This window comes from Gossypium raimondii, chromosome 12, assembly GCF_025698545.1.
Source record: "Gossypium raimondii isolate GPD5lz chromosome 12, ASM2569854v1, whole genome shotgun sequence".
NCBI classification, from domain to species: domain Eukaryota; kingdom Viridiplantae; phylum Streptophyta; class Magnoliopsida; order Malvales; family Malvaceae; genus Gossypium; species Gossypium raimondii.
This window is the reverse complement of record NC_068576.1, coordinates 3,325,943-3,341,049: the sequence shown is the minus strand read 5'-3', so window position 1 is coordinate 3,341,049 and position 15,107 is coordinate 3,325,943. Positions and strand designations below refer to the sequence as shown.

General features: G+C 34.5%; 1 protein-coding gene across 1 annotated transcript in view; it reads left to right on the top strand.

Annotated features, from left to right (window-relative positions):
* Nucleotides 1-1,658: 1,658 nt before the first annotated feature.
* The window catches only part of LOC105762849 (UDP-glucose:glycoprotein glucosyltransferase), a 28,311-nt gene continuing 14,862 nt past the window's right edge, over nucleotides 1,659-15,107 (top strand). The window contains exons 1-28 of the mRNA XM_012580784.2: nucleotides 1,659-2,345; nucleotides 2,557-3,003; nucleotides 3,110-3,260; nucleotides 3,787-3,958; nucleotides 4,561-4,634; nucleotides 4,863-4,959; nucleotides 5,039-5,151; nucleotides 5,273-5,388; nucleotides 5,967-6,024; nucleotides 6,765-6,917; nucleotides 7,012-7,110; nucleotides 7,220-7,384; nucleotides 7,571-7,639; nucleotides 8,403-8,491; nucleotides 8,610-8,772; nucleotides 9,196-9,330; nucleotides 9,424-9,529; nucleotides 9,616-9,710; nucleotides 9,825-9,937; nucleotides 10,049-10,259; nucleotides 10,451-10,519; nucleotides 10,698-10,840; nucleotides 12,309-12,410; nucleotides 13,164-13,311; nucleotides 14,073-14,129; nucleotides 14,199-14,329; nucleotides 14,477-14,565; nucleotides 14,677-15,029. Coding sequence (XP_012436238.1) covers nucleotides 2,185-2,345; nucleotides 2,557-3,003; nucleotides 3,110-3,260; nucleotides 3,787-3,958; nucleotides 4,561-4,634; nucleotides 4,863-4,959; nucleotides 5,039-5,151; nucleotides 5,273-5,388; nucleotides 5,967-6,024; nucleotides 6,765-6,917; nucleotides 7,012-7,110; nucleotides 7,220-7,384; nucleotides 7,571-7,639; nucleotides 8,403-8,491; nucleotides 8,610-8,772; nucleotides 9,196-9,330; nucleotides 9,424-9,529; nucleotides 9,616-9,710; nucleotides 9,825-9,937; nucleotides 10,049-10,259; nucleotides 10,451-10,519; nucleotides 10,698-10,840; nucleotides 12,309-12,410; nucleotides 13,164-13,311; nucleotides 14,073-14,129; nucleotides 14,199-14,329; nucleotides 14,477-14,565; nucleotides 14,677-15,029 — 3,879 coding nt within the window. The 5' untranslated portion in view covers nucleotides 1,659-2,184. The remainder of the gene's footprint in view (nucleotides 2,346-2,556; nucleotides 3,004-3,109; nucleotides 3,261-3,786; nucleotides 3,959-4,560; nucleotides 4,635-4,862; nucleotides 4,960-5,038; nucleotides 5,152-5,272; nucleotides 5,389-5,966; nucleotides 6,025-6,764; nucleotides 6,918-7,011; nucleotides 7,111-7,219; nucleotides 7,385-7,570; nucleotides 7,640-8,402; nucleotides 8,492-8,609; nucleotides 8,773-9,195; nucleotides 9,331-9,423; nucleotides 9,530-9,615; nucleotides 9,711-9,824; nucleotides 9,938-10,048; nucleotides 10,260-10,450; nucleotides 10,520-10,697; nucleotides 10,841-12,308; nucleotides 12,411-13,163; nucleotides 13,312-14,072; nucleotides 14,130-14,198; nucleotides 14,330-14,476; nucleotides 14,566-14,676; nucleotides 15,030-15,107) is intronic.

Below are 15,107 nucleotides of genomic sequence, written 5' to 3'. Positions count from 1 at the left end.
CTCTCCTCTCTTTTCCCTTGTTTTATAGAATCAGCAAGCTAACTCGGGATTTGGCGATCGTCAGAGATCCATCTACACTATCAATTTTCTTTTGGTATTTTGAAAACATTATTTTGAAATTATGGCATGTATAAAGGACTTGGTCATTTTGTTATGTGTCATAATTGATTTAGCCCATATTATTTGATAGCCCATTTTTTATAAAGCTGTCGATGTTGGCGAATATTGTATGGGTTGTACGTGTTTGATAATGTCATGTTGAGTTGATAAATGTGATATAAAAAAAAAGAAAATTTTAATTTGGATGAAATTTCTAGTCTCGATTTTGTATGATTGATTATGTTAAAGTCCGGTAATGCCTCGTACCCTGTCCTGGCGTCTAACACGGATAAGGGGCGTTACAGTGCTTGGTAGGGAAGAAAAATGATAGGAAAGAAAATAGAGAGGCAATCATTTTCCTTTCTCATGCATAAAAATTAATTTTCCAAATTGGAATGACGAGAAGAAAGCAAATGACACGTAAGTTTAGGTTAGTTCAAAATTCTAAATTTTTAAAATTTTTTATTTTCTTTTATTTCAATTTTCAATTCTTCCAAGCAATGAAGGGAAATAAAATTACTTTTCTTTTTAATTTTTCATCATTCCTACCAAGCATAGCTATGGAAAAAAATTATATATATATATATATATTATCTTTTTATTTTTTTTACCTCTTCAATTTTTCATATTTCTAATTTTCTTTTCACTTTACCAAACAAAGCCTAAAGTTGTTTTTGGATGAGCAATGAGATTGCCTCTAGTCAGGCTAAACATGACGGTGGTGGTGAAATTAACTATTGAAACAGAGAGATAGAATAATGTACCAATGAGATAAAATTAGTGATAAAATATATCTTTGGATTCAAATGCAGTTATGAGAATAGAAAATAACCATAAAATATATTAGACTAAAATTCGTTTATGACTTAAGTTTCAAATTATTTAATATTGAGGACATTATTAAATCTATGTTTAATTACAATTTTATTGATAAAATAATTATATTCATCATAATGTTATTGCCTTTGTTTTTATTATTTATGTAGTTAGTTATTTCTATTTAAATAATTCTTTATATTAATTAAAGTGTATTGATAATTATTTTTAAATATTTTCAATAATATTCAGCATATTATTAAAAAATCTAAAAATCAAGTTAGAGAATCTCCCTTGCTTTGTAAGCATTTAGAAAAAGGAAGGAGTTGAAAATTCAGCTTCATCTTCATCTTCATCTTGGTGAACAACCACCAAGCTACAGGTCATATCCCTCTCCACTCGAAAATGGTGTGCTTCACCTCTCCCTCTTCTGTAACTTCGGTAAATGCCTCCTATTTTCGCCCTTGGAATTGCAGGGATTCCCGATATCCTCTCCACTATACATTCAGAGATTTTTTTCAGCTCATCTTCTTTTTCACTGTTCTATTTCCTGCGGCAGGCAGGGTCATCTCATTCGTTTCCTTCTCCAATTTTCAGTTTTCATTTACCTCTTTCCCCCACTTTCCACCGTCTACTGCCAAATAACGCCACCCACACCAACCGTGGGTAAATGATGGTTGGGGCTTTAGTTCTATGTTCTAACATGGAGATGCTTACGGTTGCATCATCTACAAACACGACATTCATATCCACAATACAATCAAAATATGAACATTGAATTCGTATTTGCGAGGCCAACGCCCTTTGTTTAAACGTCACCATCGGACACGTTAATGCATGCAGCCATTATAACCTTCAAAGAGTGGTTTCAGAGTGAATGATTTGATGTCCAAGTTCAGAACTTGAGATATACATTACATGCATCTTTGCTCCCCGTTTATGTAATTCCCTGAAAAATGAAACAAGTGACACACGTCATGTGATGACATATTCGTCACAGTCCATAATACCCCTACACCTACATTTCCCAAATTATGCTTTTTTTGGTCATTCAATGACTCACAAAACCGTTAAACACTCTGCCTTTTTTTTCTACCTTCTTATAACAAGTTTTCTCTTCTCTTCTGCCATGGATGGTTGTCTCTATCTCTCTGTATCTTCACTTAACTACTAATTTGGAAATTTATCACTTCCCGATATCTCTTCACTAATCGTTCCTTGGATTCATTTGAACCCCAATTTCTATAGAAATCAATTCGAAAATCTCAAATGGAGAACCGTTTTAGAGCTCGCTTTTGTGTTTTGATCCTTCTTGCTTGCTCAATATATTCCGGGTTCACATTGGTTGGAGCTCAAAATCGAAGACCAAAGAACGTTCAAGTTGCAGTTCGGGCTAAGTGGTCGGGTACTCCATTGCTTTTGGAAGCCGGGTCTGTTCCTACTTCTCATTCCATTTTAACTTGGCCTTCTTGGGTTTTTCATTTGTTCGATTATCTTTTGTAATTTGTTGATGTTTGTCTGTTTTCAACTTATTCATGTGGTGCTATCATCGGCATTATTAATTTCTTTCGACCTGTATATTGATTGTTTTCAGAACCTATCTAAATTCTTCCAACACTTTTCTTTTATTATTTGTTACAGTGAATTACTTTCAAAAGAGTCGAAAAATCTTTTCTGGGAGTTCATTGATGACTGGTTACTACATGTTGCAAAAACTGATGGCGATTCTCATTCAGCTAAAGACTGTGTTAAGAAAATTCTGAAACATGGTAGCTTTCTTTTAAGTGAACCATTGGCACCATTATTCGAATACTCCTTAAGTTTAAGATCAGCGTCCCCGAGATTGGTGCTTTACCGGCAATTAGCAGAGGAGTCTCTTTCTTCTTTCCCACTGCCTGATGACAGTTACTCAAACAATGAGAGAGGGTTAGATGCTAATGAAACCGCAGATATTAAGAAGTTTGATCCCTTGCTTGTTGGAGTAAATCCAAAAAGCCCAGGTGGGAAATGTTGTTGGGTGGATACTGGTGTAGCACTGTTCTTTGATGTTGCAGATTTGCTGTTGTGGCTTCAAAGACCTAATGAACTGTAATGTTGCTCTTTATTGTTTCTTTAATCATATTTTTAGGTTTGAAACTGATAATTGTTGTTTATGGTTGAATTATTGTTTCTTACATTTGTTGGTTGCCAGCAGTGGAGATGCCTCTCAGCAGCCTGAAACTTATGATTTTGATCATATCCATTTTGATTCAAATATTATGAGCCCAGTTGCTATTCTATATGGTGCTCTTGGAACAGATTGTTTTAGGGGGTTCCATGTTACCCTAACTCAAGCTGCCAAAGAGGTCTGTTATTGTGCTCTTGAAGTTTGTTGCCTTTTCATTCTTTACATGGATTTTCTTTTACTTAAAAATTTTGATTTTTCATTTTTCTTACATCGATCTTTTCTTTTCTTTTCTATTTTAGTACTTCATGAATAGTCTAAATCACATATTACCTGACAAACATCATTTGAAGTAAAGCACCTATTGCAATCACAATATACTAGAACTCTTGTTTGAAGTAGTAGCTTATTAGAAAAAGGAACTTATATAGATCAAGATCATTGTTTTTACCTATGCAAGATTCATCTGTTGCTAGTGGGAACATTCCTCACTGGTTTAAAGCTCTGACTCAATATTATTATTCGATCTGCTAATGATCTCCAGAATTTATTCACTTATATGCTTAATCGAATTATTGAATGTTATAGGTCAGACAGGATGTTATCTGAGTACGGTTTCCCCTTTATTTGGTTTCCCTTCATCTCTTGTATAAGAATGCTTATATCACACTTTTTGGTGCAATTGCTATGGCTACCTTTATTTCCAGGGAAAAGTTAATTATGTTGTCAGACCAGTATTACCTTCTGGTTGTGAAGCAGAAGTTGGCCTATGTGGAGCTGTTGGTGCAAGGGATTCCTTAAACTTGGGTGGCTATGGTGTAGAGCTTGCTTTGAAGAATATGGAATATAAAGCCATGGACGACAGTGCCATAAAGAAAGGTTAGAACTTTTGATGTAGCAGTTGCAAATTCAGAAGCCTGAACTATTGCATGACATAAGTATGCTAATAGGTTTATTTTTCCGATGTATTATTTTTGTATGTTTCTGATACTTTATGGGTAGTTTGTGTTTATCTTCTATTGCTTTTGGTTGGTTGCCCTTACTGATCTTTTCACTTGAATTCCATTGTGATATTTCCTTGGTAGATATAGCAGTTTCTAGCGCTTGATGTTTTTGGCTTATTTGTGGCTCCTCTTGATTAATATTGTGATCCCTGATATGGACGTTTGTGCCATGCACCTGCTCTAACTTGGTTGTTCTCTGGCTTTTGGATACTTTTTCAATCTTTAATAGTCTTATATATATATATTCTGAGGTATTGTGTTGTACGAATTCATCTCCTTCTTTGTAGTCCTCAGTTGTAATATGATAGCATAATAATGCCTGTGTACTGTTCTATTACAGATTCAAATATCTTGAAAATATTTGCTACATTTCTGGGTTTTTTTGTTTATGTTAGTATGCTTCTTGTTTGTTTAATAATCACTTGCTTTATTGCTTTGATTTCTGAGGTATCTAAGGGCTTGATGTATGAGTTTCAGGTGTAACTCTAGAAGATCCTCGGACAGAAGATCTTAATCAAGAAGTTAGAGGGTTTATATTTTCAAAAATTCTGGTATGTTATCCATATGATTCACCTATACTTCTGCTCTTATTTTCTTCCAATACAAGTTACAGCTGTTTCAAGGAACATAAATTACATGGACATTTATCTAAATGAATAAACTAAAATCGAAAATCTCTCTCTTTGGAAAGGAGTCAACTATGTTCATAATGATTTGCAACCATAAAAGCTTCACCATGTTGTCCTTAATGTTAACATTTTCTGTTATTCGTTTTGCAGGAACGCACACCTGACCTTACTTCTGAGATAATGGCTTTCAGGGATTACCTGTTGTCATCAACAATATCAGACACACTTGATGTTTGGGAACTGAAAGGTCCTTTGCTAAAGGGTCGTTTTCTTCTTGTTACAACATTTTTAATCTTCAGATTATAAAAACTTTCTCCTTTGAACAGATTTAGGGCATCAAACTGCACAGAGAATAGTACAAGCCTCTGATCCTTTGCAGTCAATGCAGGAAATCAACCAAAATTTTCCTAGTGTAGTTTCTTCTTTATCTCGGATGAAGGTAATTTCTTGGTGTCACTTTCAATGTTGGGCAGCTGTAAATATTTTTAATATTGGCTCCAAATATCGGGAATCCAATTGGGATTTTCTAATCAATTTCTAAAAAGTTGTACATTCTGCAGCTCAACGATTCAATCAAAGATGAAATAATTGCAAACCAGAAAATGATCCCACCTGGCAAGTCCTTAATGGCTCTGAATGGTGCTTTAATCAATATCGAAGATATTGACCTCTATTTGTAATGCTCTTTCCTGCTATTTCTTTTTGTGTTTACTGAAGATATTGTTTTGAGATCATGACAGGTTGGATATTTATCTTTGGTCCATCTATAGCTGAAGTTTTTGGCTGTGGTCACCGAACAATTTTGATTGAATTATTTCTTAAAATTTTAAAATGAAAAATCATTTGAAAACAATCTGTAGCTTCTGTGGTTTTTAGTGCTTAATTTTAAATTCTAACAAATGCTATCATGAAATTTCAGACTAAATTAAACTTTTGTAGCAGTAAAAATAATTTGTTTGTTGGACTAGGCCTTTTTCCATGGAAAGTTTGATGTTTGGTATGATATGTATTTATCTCGAGAGCTTTAGTGTTGAATGTTTTGTCTTAATCTAGCGATATCACTTTTGAACCAGGGTCATTATAGTTGAATTTCTGGAAGCAAATGGTGCTCTATTTCTTGTTTCTGTCTTGCTGCTTTCTCTCTTTCCCAAGCTTGTCATTATATCCTTATTTGGTTTCACTTTAACGTCTTTGATGTAACTTGATCGTTGTATAAATACTTCTTATTCATGTTTTACAATTATTTCTTCATAGGTTGATTGATTTGGTCCATCAAGAGCTATCATTGGCTGATCAGTTTTCAAAATTAAAGGTGAATAATTCTAAGTTCAATTTTGTTTTGGCTGATCATCGAAAGCTATTATTTTGCTTCATACAAACAACCTTATTAGTGGAATATAAATAGAACACTGTGTTCCCTTTTATTGCTCCCCTTCCAGCTGTAGTTGAAGAAAGATGTACACTTTCTACCCTGTTCGAATAAGTTTGAAAATGCACCTTCTAAAACCAGAATGTAGTTGTATAATTATTGAAGTAGAATGCCTAAATGTGTGTGTGTGCATGTATGTACAAGTGCATGAGCAATACAAAAAACAAAAAACTAGATTGGTGTTCATAATTGGTAGCTAAAATATAATATAGTTTATCATATTAGCATAAATGCAACTGCTGGTGTGATCCTTGGTTACCTAGAAAAGGCATAACACACTTAGTACCTGGTCCAAAAATCTCAATGCCTGTAACTGACTTCAATGAACTGATTATTGGGTGGATTCAATAAAATAAACTATATATCGGGTATTGCTTGTGAGAAATGCACATTATATATCAGAGCCATCTGTTGTACTAATCTACCTGTTATGCCTCTTGTCTGCACGACTGTTTAATTTCTTATCAACTGTGAAAAACAAATTAATTCTCTCTCAAAAGTAATGGTTCCTGTAACTGTTACACTTTTCTGTTCTTTTCTTTCAATGAACTGATTGTTGTGTGGCTTCAAAACAGTAATCTATTTATGCCTCTTGTATATTTATTGATTCTATTACTTTTCAGATCCCTCGTAGCACTGTAAGGAAGGTTCTATTAACTGTGACTCCTCCTGAGTTGAATATGTTCCGAGTTGATTTTCGTTCTGCCCATGTCCATTATCTTAATAACTTGGAGGAGGATGCTATGTATAGGCGATGGAGGAATAATATAAATGAAGTATGTTAATTTATCATAATATTTCTGATGATTCTGCATAGGTTAGCTTCTTCTACAATTGCTTAAAAGTGTCTTTTGATGACATTTTTTGCAGATTTTAGTGCCTGTCTTTCCAGGCCAGCCACATTACATCCGTAAGAATCTGTATCATGCAGTTTATGTCCTTGATCCGGCAACAGTTTGCGGTCTTCAGGCATGTTTTCTACTGTATTCTGGGTGATTTGATCTCTCTCTCTCTCCCCCTCTCATTTTCTTGCTCGCTTAAATTTTTCTCACTGTAATTTCCGACTGGAACTTTGCAGTCCATTGATATAATTACATCTTTCTACGAGAATACTTTTCCAATGAGATTCGGGGTGATACTATATTCTGCACAGTTCATCAAGAAGATTGAAATGAGTGGTGGTGAACTTCATTCATCTGCTTTGGAGCATGACAGCGAAATTGAGAATGATAAATCTAGTTTGGTAGTTGATTGATTTTAGTTTTACTTTATTCTTTTTAAACCTTTTGTTAAATTTTGTACCATCTGTGCTGAACCATGGTTTCTCTTCAGTTATTTCATGACTTCTTTCTGCTTTCAAGTACCGTTGAAGTCTCTCTCTTGCATTTTATGGTGCTAATAAACATTTTCATTGTAATTTATTTTGCAGATTATACAACTTTTTATCTATATTAAGGAAAATCATGGACCTCAAACAGCTTTTCAATTTTTAAGCAATGTATGTTTTGATATCTACATTACCTATTCCAACTGTAAAATTTATGATTTCTCTGAAGCTTTGCTATTGACTTTATTCTAATGTTTTTCTGTTGTTATTTTCAATATTTTCTTTAATATTAATTGCTTGGGAGAAAGAGAAGTTTGAGTTTCAATATATGTACTTGACTAATTTAAACTTGTTAACCTACTTTTTTTATCCTTTTCTTCTCTATAATTATCATCTTTATGTTTTCAGTTTTGCTAAGCCCTTCCTGAAATTTGTGTATAGAACTTCCAGCACGTAATTTGCCAATGAGATAAGAGGCTATATATGATAAAAATTTAACATATCAATGATCTATATACATGAAAATTTCACTATAATGGCTTGTTTTTATTTCTTTCATTTATACTGCTGTTCTCGTTATCACTTTTTACTGCAAAAGGTCATGTCTTGGCATTGGAAATTACTTGTTCCCGTAATTTGGAGGCATAAACCCATCCTGTAAGTGTGGAAGTCTTTCACTGAAGGAGGAGGTTGGGAGAGCCTTAATAAGGCTGATAATCTTTTAGTTATTAGGCTAGTGCCTAGAATTGCTATTTTGTACTAAGAGGGGAATTTTCAAAATTACGGATGATTTTCTGAACTACAACAGGTCTATAAAGCTCCTTGCATGATTTTTTTTTTAATTTTAAATTCCCATGGTTGAATCTGTCATATCACTTTTGTTGATTTGATGCATTTTGGCAGTGTTAACCATAGAGCTACATGCTTGTGATAGGTAAATCGACTACGAACAGAATCTGCTGAGTCCACAGACGAGGCTGTTGAAATGCACCATATTGAAGGGGCATTTGTGGAAACAGAATTGTAAGTTTTGATAAGATTCAGATGACTTATGCTTTTATATTTCTTTATGTGATGCTCCACTAGTTTTAGAAGATCTAGATTTGCTTCATTAAAACCAATCTGACTGTTCTTTATGTAGATCAAAAGCAAAATCTTCACCCCAGGAAATACTGTTAAAGTTGAAAAAGGAACAGACTTTTAAGGAAATGTCTCAAGAGAGTTCTTTGTCTGTTTTTAAGCTGGGTGTGGGCACACTGCAGTGCTGCCTCCTGATGAATGGTCTTGTCTTTGATTCTAGTGAGGTATCTAATTCATTCATGTATGTAATGACAACACAGCATATCTTTTCTAACTTGATGGTCTTGTGTTTTTTTTTTTACTATTTGGTATCCTTGTATGTGTTTTGGCTGATTGCTTTATTAAAATATTAATAGGCTCATGAATCCATTATAACGGGTAGTACAATTTTTTTATCCTGTTACAAAATGTCGTTTTACCTGTAGAGAATCATTATGGCATGCTGGTTTCTTTTATATTTATATTTGTAAGACTAGTTCAACATGAGTTCTTGCTTTGATTTCTCATATATAGTACGTTACAAGTCTTTTTTTTTTTTCCTTTTCAGATACCGACTTCTGTCATGATGATTTACGAGCTCTTTACTGAAAAGTTCAGAATTTTCAATTCAAACTTAGATGACCTTTTTCTGTTTTTTCTCTGGGCAGGAAGCTCTTATAAATGCCATGAGTGACGAGCTTCCCAGAATACAAGAACAAGTTTACTATGGGCACATAAATTCTCGCACTGATGTGCTGGACAAATTCCTATCAGAAAATGGTATCAGCCGCTATAATCCCCAGGTAAAGGCTAATTAGAATCCTTTTGGGAATATCACTTTTATAAAGATATCATTATTGTGATGTCTGTTGTAATTTTATGTTGGTTGGGTGCAGATTCTTGCTGATGGCAAGGTCAAACAAAGGTTTGTATCTCTGGCTTCATCTATTCTTGGAGGGGACTCTGTGCTGAATGAAATTAATTACTTACATTCTCCTGAAAGTAAGTACTTTTTGTTAGTTTTAATTTCATACTATTTTCTTTAGTTGCTTGCGTTCTGACTTATTTAATGGGTTCTAAAATTCCAGCTGTGGATGATGTCAAGGCTGTAACTCATCTTCTTGCTGTTGATGTGACATCAAAAAAAGGGATAAAGTTACTTCGTGAAGGAATTCATTATCTGGTTATTCCTTTGTGCTATGACTTTTGGTTCATGTTTAAGTATGTTTATCCCATGGTGTTATTTCTATTGCCACCATAATTGTTGATGTTCTAGCATGCTTGTGCTGTTTACCAGATTGGAGGCACCAAAGGTGCTCGTGTTGGTGTGCTATTTAGTGCTAGTCAGATTGCTGACTTGCCAAGTCTTCTACTTACGAGGACCTTTGAGATTACTGCAGCCTCATATAGGTTTCTTAAGTCTAATACTTTTTCAGGCTTTTATTTCATTAATTGAATTTTGTAAATATGCTTTGCACAACTCTAATCTTAGTATTTACTTGCATTTCTGCTGTGTTGCAGTCATAAGAAGAAAGTATTAGATTTTTTAGACCAACTATGCTCATTTTATGAGCATAAGTACATTCTTAGATCTACCACTGCAGCTGAAAGTAATCAAGAATTCGTTGATAAGGTCTATGAACTTGCTGAGGCAAATGAACTGTTTTCTAAGCCATATAAATCCTCTCTACCAGAAGCTTCAGATCTGAAGTTGAGAGAACGTTTGAATAAGGTAGCATTAGCTGATTTTTGGCTTTTATAAGCTGTGGTAGCTCTCACACAATTCTAATTATTTTTCTAGTTTGACAATCTTTTTCTATTCCAATTTGAGTTTCTCTTGTAATGGTTGATAGTAGTAAGTCCCTGGATTGTTTTTGTAATTCTCATAAGGATGCTAATATGTCAAATTGCAATTCTATGCAGGTGTCACGATTTCTATATAGACAATTAGGGATACCATCTGGTGTAAATGCAATCATTACCAATGGAAGGGTTCGTTTTATTCTCTCTTAAATAATCATAAATCTTGATATTCAGGAAAAAAAAAAGGGGAAAAGAAACATAAATCATAAACCTTTAGCATTAGTGTTGAATTGACTCCTTGTTTTCTGTTTGCTCTGACAATGGCTTGCTCTTTTATTTTCTGTTGAAGTAATCTATGTTTTGATAGGTTACTCCTCTTGGAGCTAGCGTATTTCTGAGTGATGATCTGCATCTTTTGGAGTCCATCGAGTTCAAGCATAGAATAAAGCATATTGTAGAGATCATTGAGGAAGTTAATTGGCAGGATGTAGATCCTGACATGCTAACAAGGTTGGTTTCTGTTGAAATTAGATATTTGAAAGACGAATTTTATAGGGATTTGAATAATTTTTCACTCATACTAAAAAATGATTGCATAAGTATTTATACAAAGAGCAAAAAGCTATCTAAGGCTGTCAGCACTCTCCCTCAAGTTGGTGCATAGATACCACACATGCCCAACTTGCAAATCAGACTTATGAAAGGTTCTATTACTTAATCCTTTAGTGAACACATCAGCTAACTGCTTGTCTGACGTCACATGAACTAAGTCTAAGAGACCGGAGTTCAATTTTTCTTTGATGAAGTGTCGATCTATCTCAATATGTTTTGTTCGATCATGTTGGGCTGGGTTTTGAGCTATGCTTATTGAAGCCTTAGTATCATAGTACAAGAATAATTTTCCTTTCCTTGACAGTTTCAACTCCTCCAATACCTTTTGTAGCCAAATAAGCTCACCAACACCTTGAGCCATAGCCTAGTATTCTGACTCGACATTTTATCAAGCAACTACGCTTTACTTCTTTCTTCTCCAAGTGACTAAATTTCCTCCCATGAGTGTGCAATAACCAATTGTAGACCTTTGATCATCTAAAGATCCAGCCCAATTTGTATTTGTAAAAGCCTCTATCTAGAGGTGACCATTTTTAGAAAAGAGAAGTCCCTTTCCTAGAGTAGACTTTAGGTAGTGTAGTATGCAAAAGACAACTTGCATATGAGGTTCTCGAGGATCATGTATAAACTGACTCACCACACTAATCGAGTATGTTGTGTCTAGTCTAGTGTGTCAGAGATAAATTAGTTTCCCCACAAATCTTTGATACCTCTTAATATCCACTGATTCTCCCATCCTAGCTTACAACTTATAATTGTTCTCCATAGGTGATTCTACAAGTTTGCAACCCAGCATACATGTTTCTATCAAGAGGTCAAAGATATACTTTCTTTGGGAGATGAAGATTCCTATATTTGATCAGGCAACTTCAATTCCCAAAAAGTACTATGATTTTCCCAGATCTTTGATTTCAAATTCCTGAGCCAATCATTGCTTTAGTTGAACCATTTATTCCTCATCATCTCTTGTCACCACTATGTTATCAACATAAATAATAAGAATGGTGATCTTGCACTTGTGATGTCTTATAAAAAAGGTATGGTCCGCATCACTCTACCGATAGCCAAAAGAGACCATGGCTTTACTGAATTTGTCAAACCATGCTCTAGGAGACTGTTATAGCCCATATAGGGCTTTTTTTAGCTTACACACCTTCCCTTGTGTTTTCTGTTCATCAAATCCAAGAGGTGTCTTCATATACACCTCATCTTCCAAGTATTGAAATGCTATAGGTTCCAATGGACTTTTAAACTTTGGTCGGGAGCCTGATTTTTTATATCAACTCCAGATAGACATCTGTACTTTCATCATTTATCTTTCAGGTTGGACATATTGTATTTGTACTGATTTTATTCCTGCTTTCAGTAAATATATTAGTGATGTTATTATGTTCGTGTCATCTTCAATGGCTACAAGGGATCGAAGTACTGAAAGTGCACGCTTTGAGATTTTGAATGCAGAATATAGGTAAGGTTTCTAAAGCACTTCGATGCTTATGAGGTTTTATTAATTCCTTTTCATTTGAAAACCATGCTGCATTTCATGTCTTTTTATTTCCTCTTTGGATTCCTTTTGATAAATCTCTATATATTCATCCTATATGACTGAGGGAAATTTATAGAATAACATGGTGGGAGCAGCCTTTCTTTAAACTTTTCAAATATAGATCCATATTCAATTCCTTGATTATTTCTATTTTTTCTACTATTTCTCTAGCCCAACAAACTCCTAGAGTTACTAGACATGTCTATTTCTATGCTTAATCATTATTTGTCAACTGAGTGGGATTGTAACCGACCCAAGTGATTTTGAGGAAAGACAAAAGCAGGACCAAAACTTTGCGAAAGGAAAATGCAATGCATTACCTTCTCACCTTCAACTGCAATACTTTTTCAACAATAATATTCTTTCTTTTAATCAATTTTCATGAAGCTGCCTTCCTATCCAATTTGAACCAATTTTGGGCTTCTCCAGGACAAAATGTTCATATTTTCATTATGCTTCAACAAAATAGTCATCTTACTTAACAATACAATAAGATTTAATTTTGAACCTCTTCTTGAAATCGTCAACTTGTATATTAATTGTTATATGTTCCAAATTTCATTGATTGCCTGTCTTTTCTGTTGGTTTTGTAGTGTATGTTTCATTTGTTTGTGCTTATAATCCTCTCTTTGACTAACTCTTGCCTTCTTCTTTTTTCCTGGAAATGTTCTGTAGTGCTGTTGTTGTAAATAATGAGAATTCTAGTATTCATATTGATGCGGTTGTTGATCCTTTAAGTCCACCTGGTCAGAAACTATCATCACTTCTTCGTGTTCTGGCTAAGTATGCCCACCCAAGCATGCGCATTGTACTAAATCCCTTGGTGAGTTAAATTTTATAATTTTGGTTATCTTTGCTATGTTGTGATTATGAATAGAAAAAATTATTATGGAAAGAGATGCATGAGAACATAGTAAAGCGTGCTTATTGTAATAGAATTGTATTAAATCTCTTGGTTGGTGGTTAATATTTCCAGTATTGGTTATCTCTAGCATGTCGTGATTGTCAATAGAAAGTGTAATTGAGAGATAAGGAGAGACATGTCCTCATGCCAAGGGGAAAAATAGCCTAGGAGTACAGGATTTTGGATTTGATCCATGTACTGGATGGGGGAGGGTCATTACATGAAGCAAACAAACATTGGAAAATAGAAAACAGAAGCAAAGAATGCTTACTTGCATGTCCGTTGTGGTGAGGATCTAAGGTTCCCACAATGTTGAAATTGTAGTAAGCATCACACGGTTTGGAAATTTTGGCCTTGAAATATTCAGTCTTTCTTATGATGTCACTGCATTTTTCTGTGATGGTTTTTTAGTGGAAACATTCTATATGGTCACATTCATGCTTTTGTTTTGTTCCATTGTGGTGAGGATTTAGGGCTCCCACAATGTTGAAAATATAGTAAGCATCACATTGTTTGGGGTTATTGGCCTTGAAATATTCATTATGATGATGTTACTGCGGTTTGCTGTGATGGTCGTTTTAAATGGAAACATTCTGTATGGTCACTTTATGCTTTTATTTTGTTCCTTGCTTGAAGTCTTACTTTTTAATTATGAATTCTATGCTTTTACTTTGTGGCAGAGTTCCCTTGGTGATCTTCCACTGAAGAACTATTACAGATATGTTGTCCCAACCATGGTATGCTTCTCACTTTAGAAACCATTTTTAGCCCTCAAGAATGGTGTCTCAGCTGTTAGGATCTTGCAGGATGATTTTAGCAGTACTGATTACACTGTAAATGGACCCAAAGCATTCTTTGCTAATATGCCATTATCAAAAACACTCACCATGAACCTAGATGTTCCTGAGCCATGGCTTGTTGAGCCTGTCATTGCTATGTATGTTCTTTATCCATCAACATTTTGATTTCTTTCTCAGTATATTGTCCTTTCCCTTTATGCTTTAAAGTATGTTGATGAGTTGCAACATCATGTACCTTACTGATTTAACTAATCTCAAACTCTCTTTGGATCTAAATACTTCAGTCATGACCTGGACAATATTTTTCTTGAGAACTTGGGAGACACAAGGACATTGCAAGCAGTTTTTGAACTTGAAGCCCTTGTTCTGACTGGTTTGTTTTTGTTTAGAAATCATGTGAAATTTCCAATCCTAACTGGAGGGAATGAGTACTGTATACATTTTCTGTTAAGAATTTTTTTTTTTTAATTCGGTTGTGATTTAGGTCATTGTGCTGAGAAGGATCATGGCCCTCCCAGAGGTCTTCAGCTAATTCTTGGAACAGAGAATACACCTCATTTGGTTGATACTATTGTTATGGCCAACTTGGGCTATTGGCAGATGAAAGTTCATCCTGGAGTTTGGCACCTGCAACTTGCTCCAGGCAGAAGTTCCGAGTTGTATTTTTTCAGAGATGGCGTTGATGATGGAAGTCAAGAGAAATCTTTGTCAAAGCGGATCGCTGTAAATGATTTGCGGGGTAATGTAGTTCATCTAGAAGTAGTGAAGAAGAAGGGAAAAGAACATGAAAAATTGCTTATTTCATCTGATGTTGACAATCAATCAAAAGATAAGAGAGTGAGTTCTTGAGAGCTGTTTGAAATACTTTGTGCAATCTTCATTTTAGCACTCATAGATGACCAAGGAATCTCTATG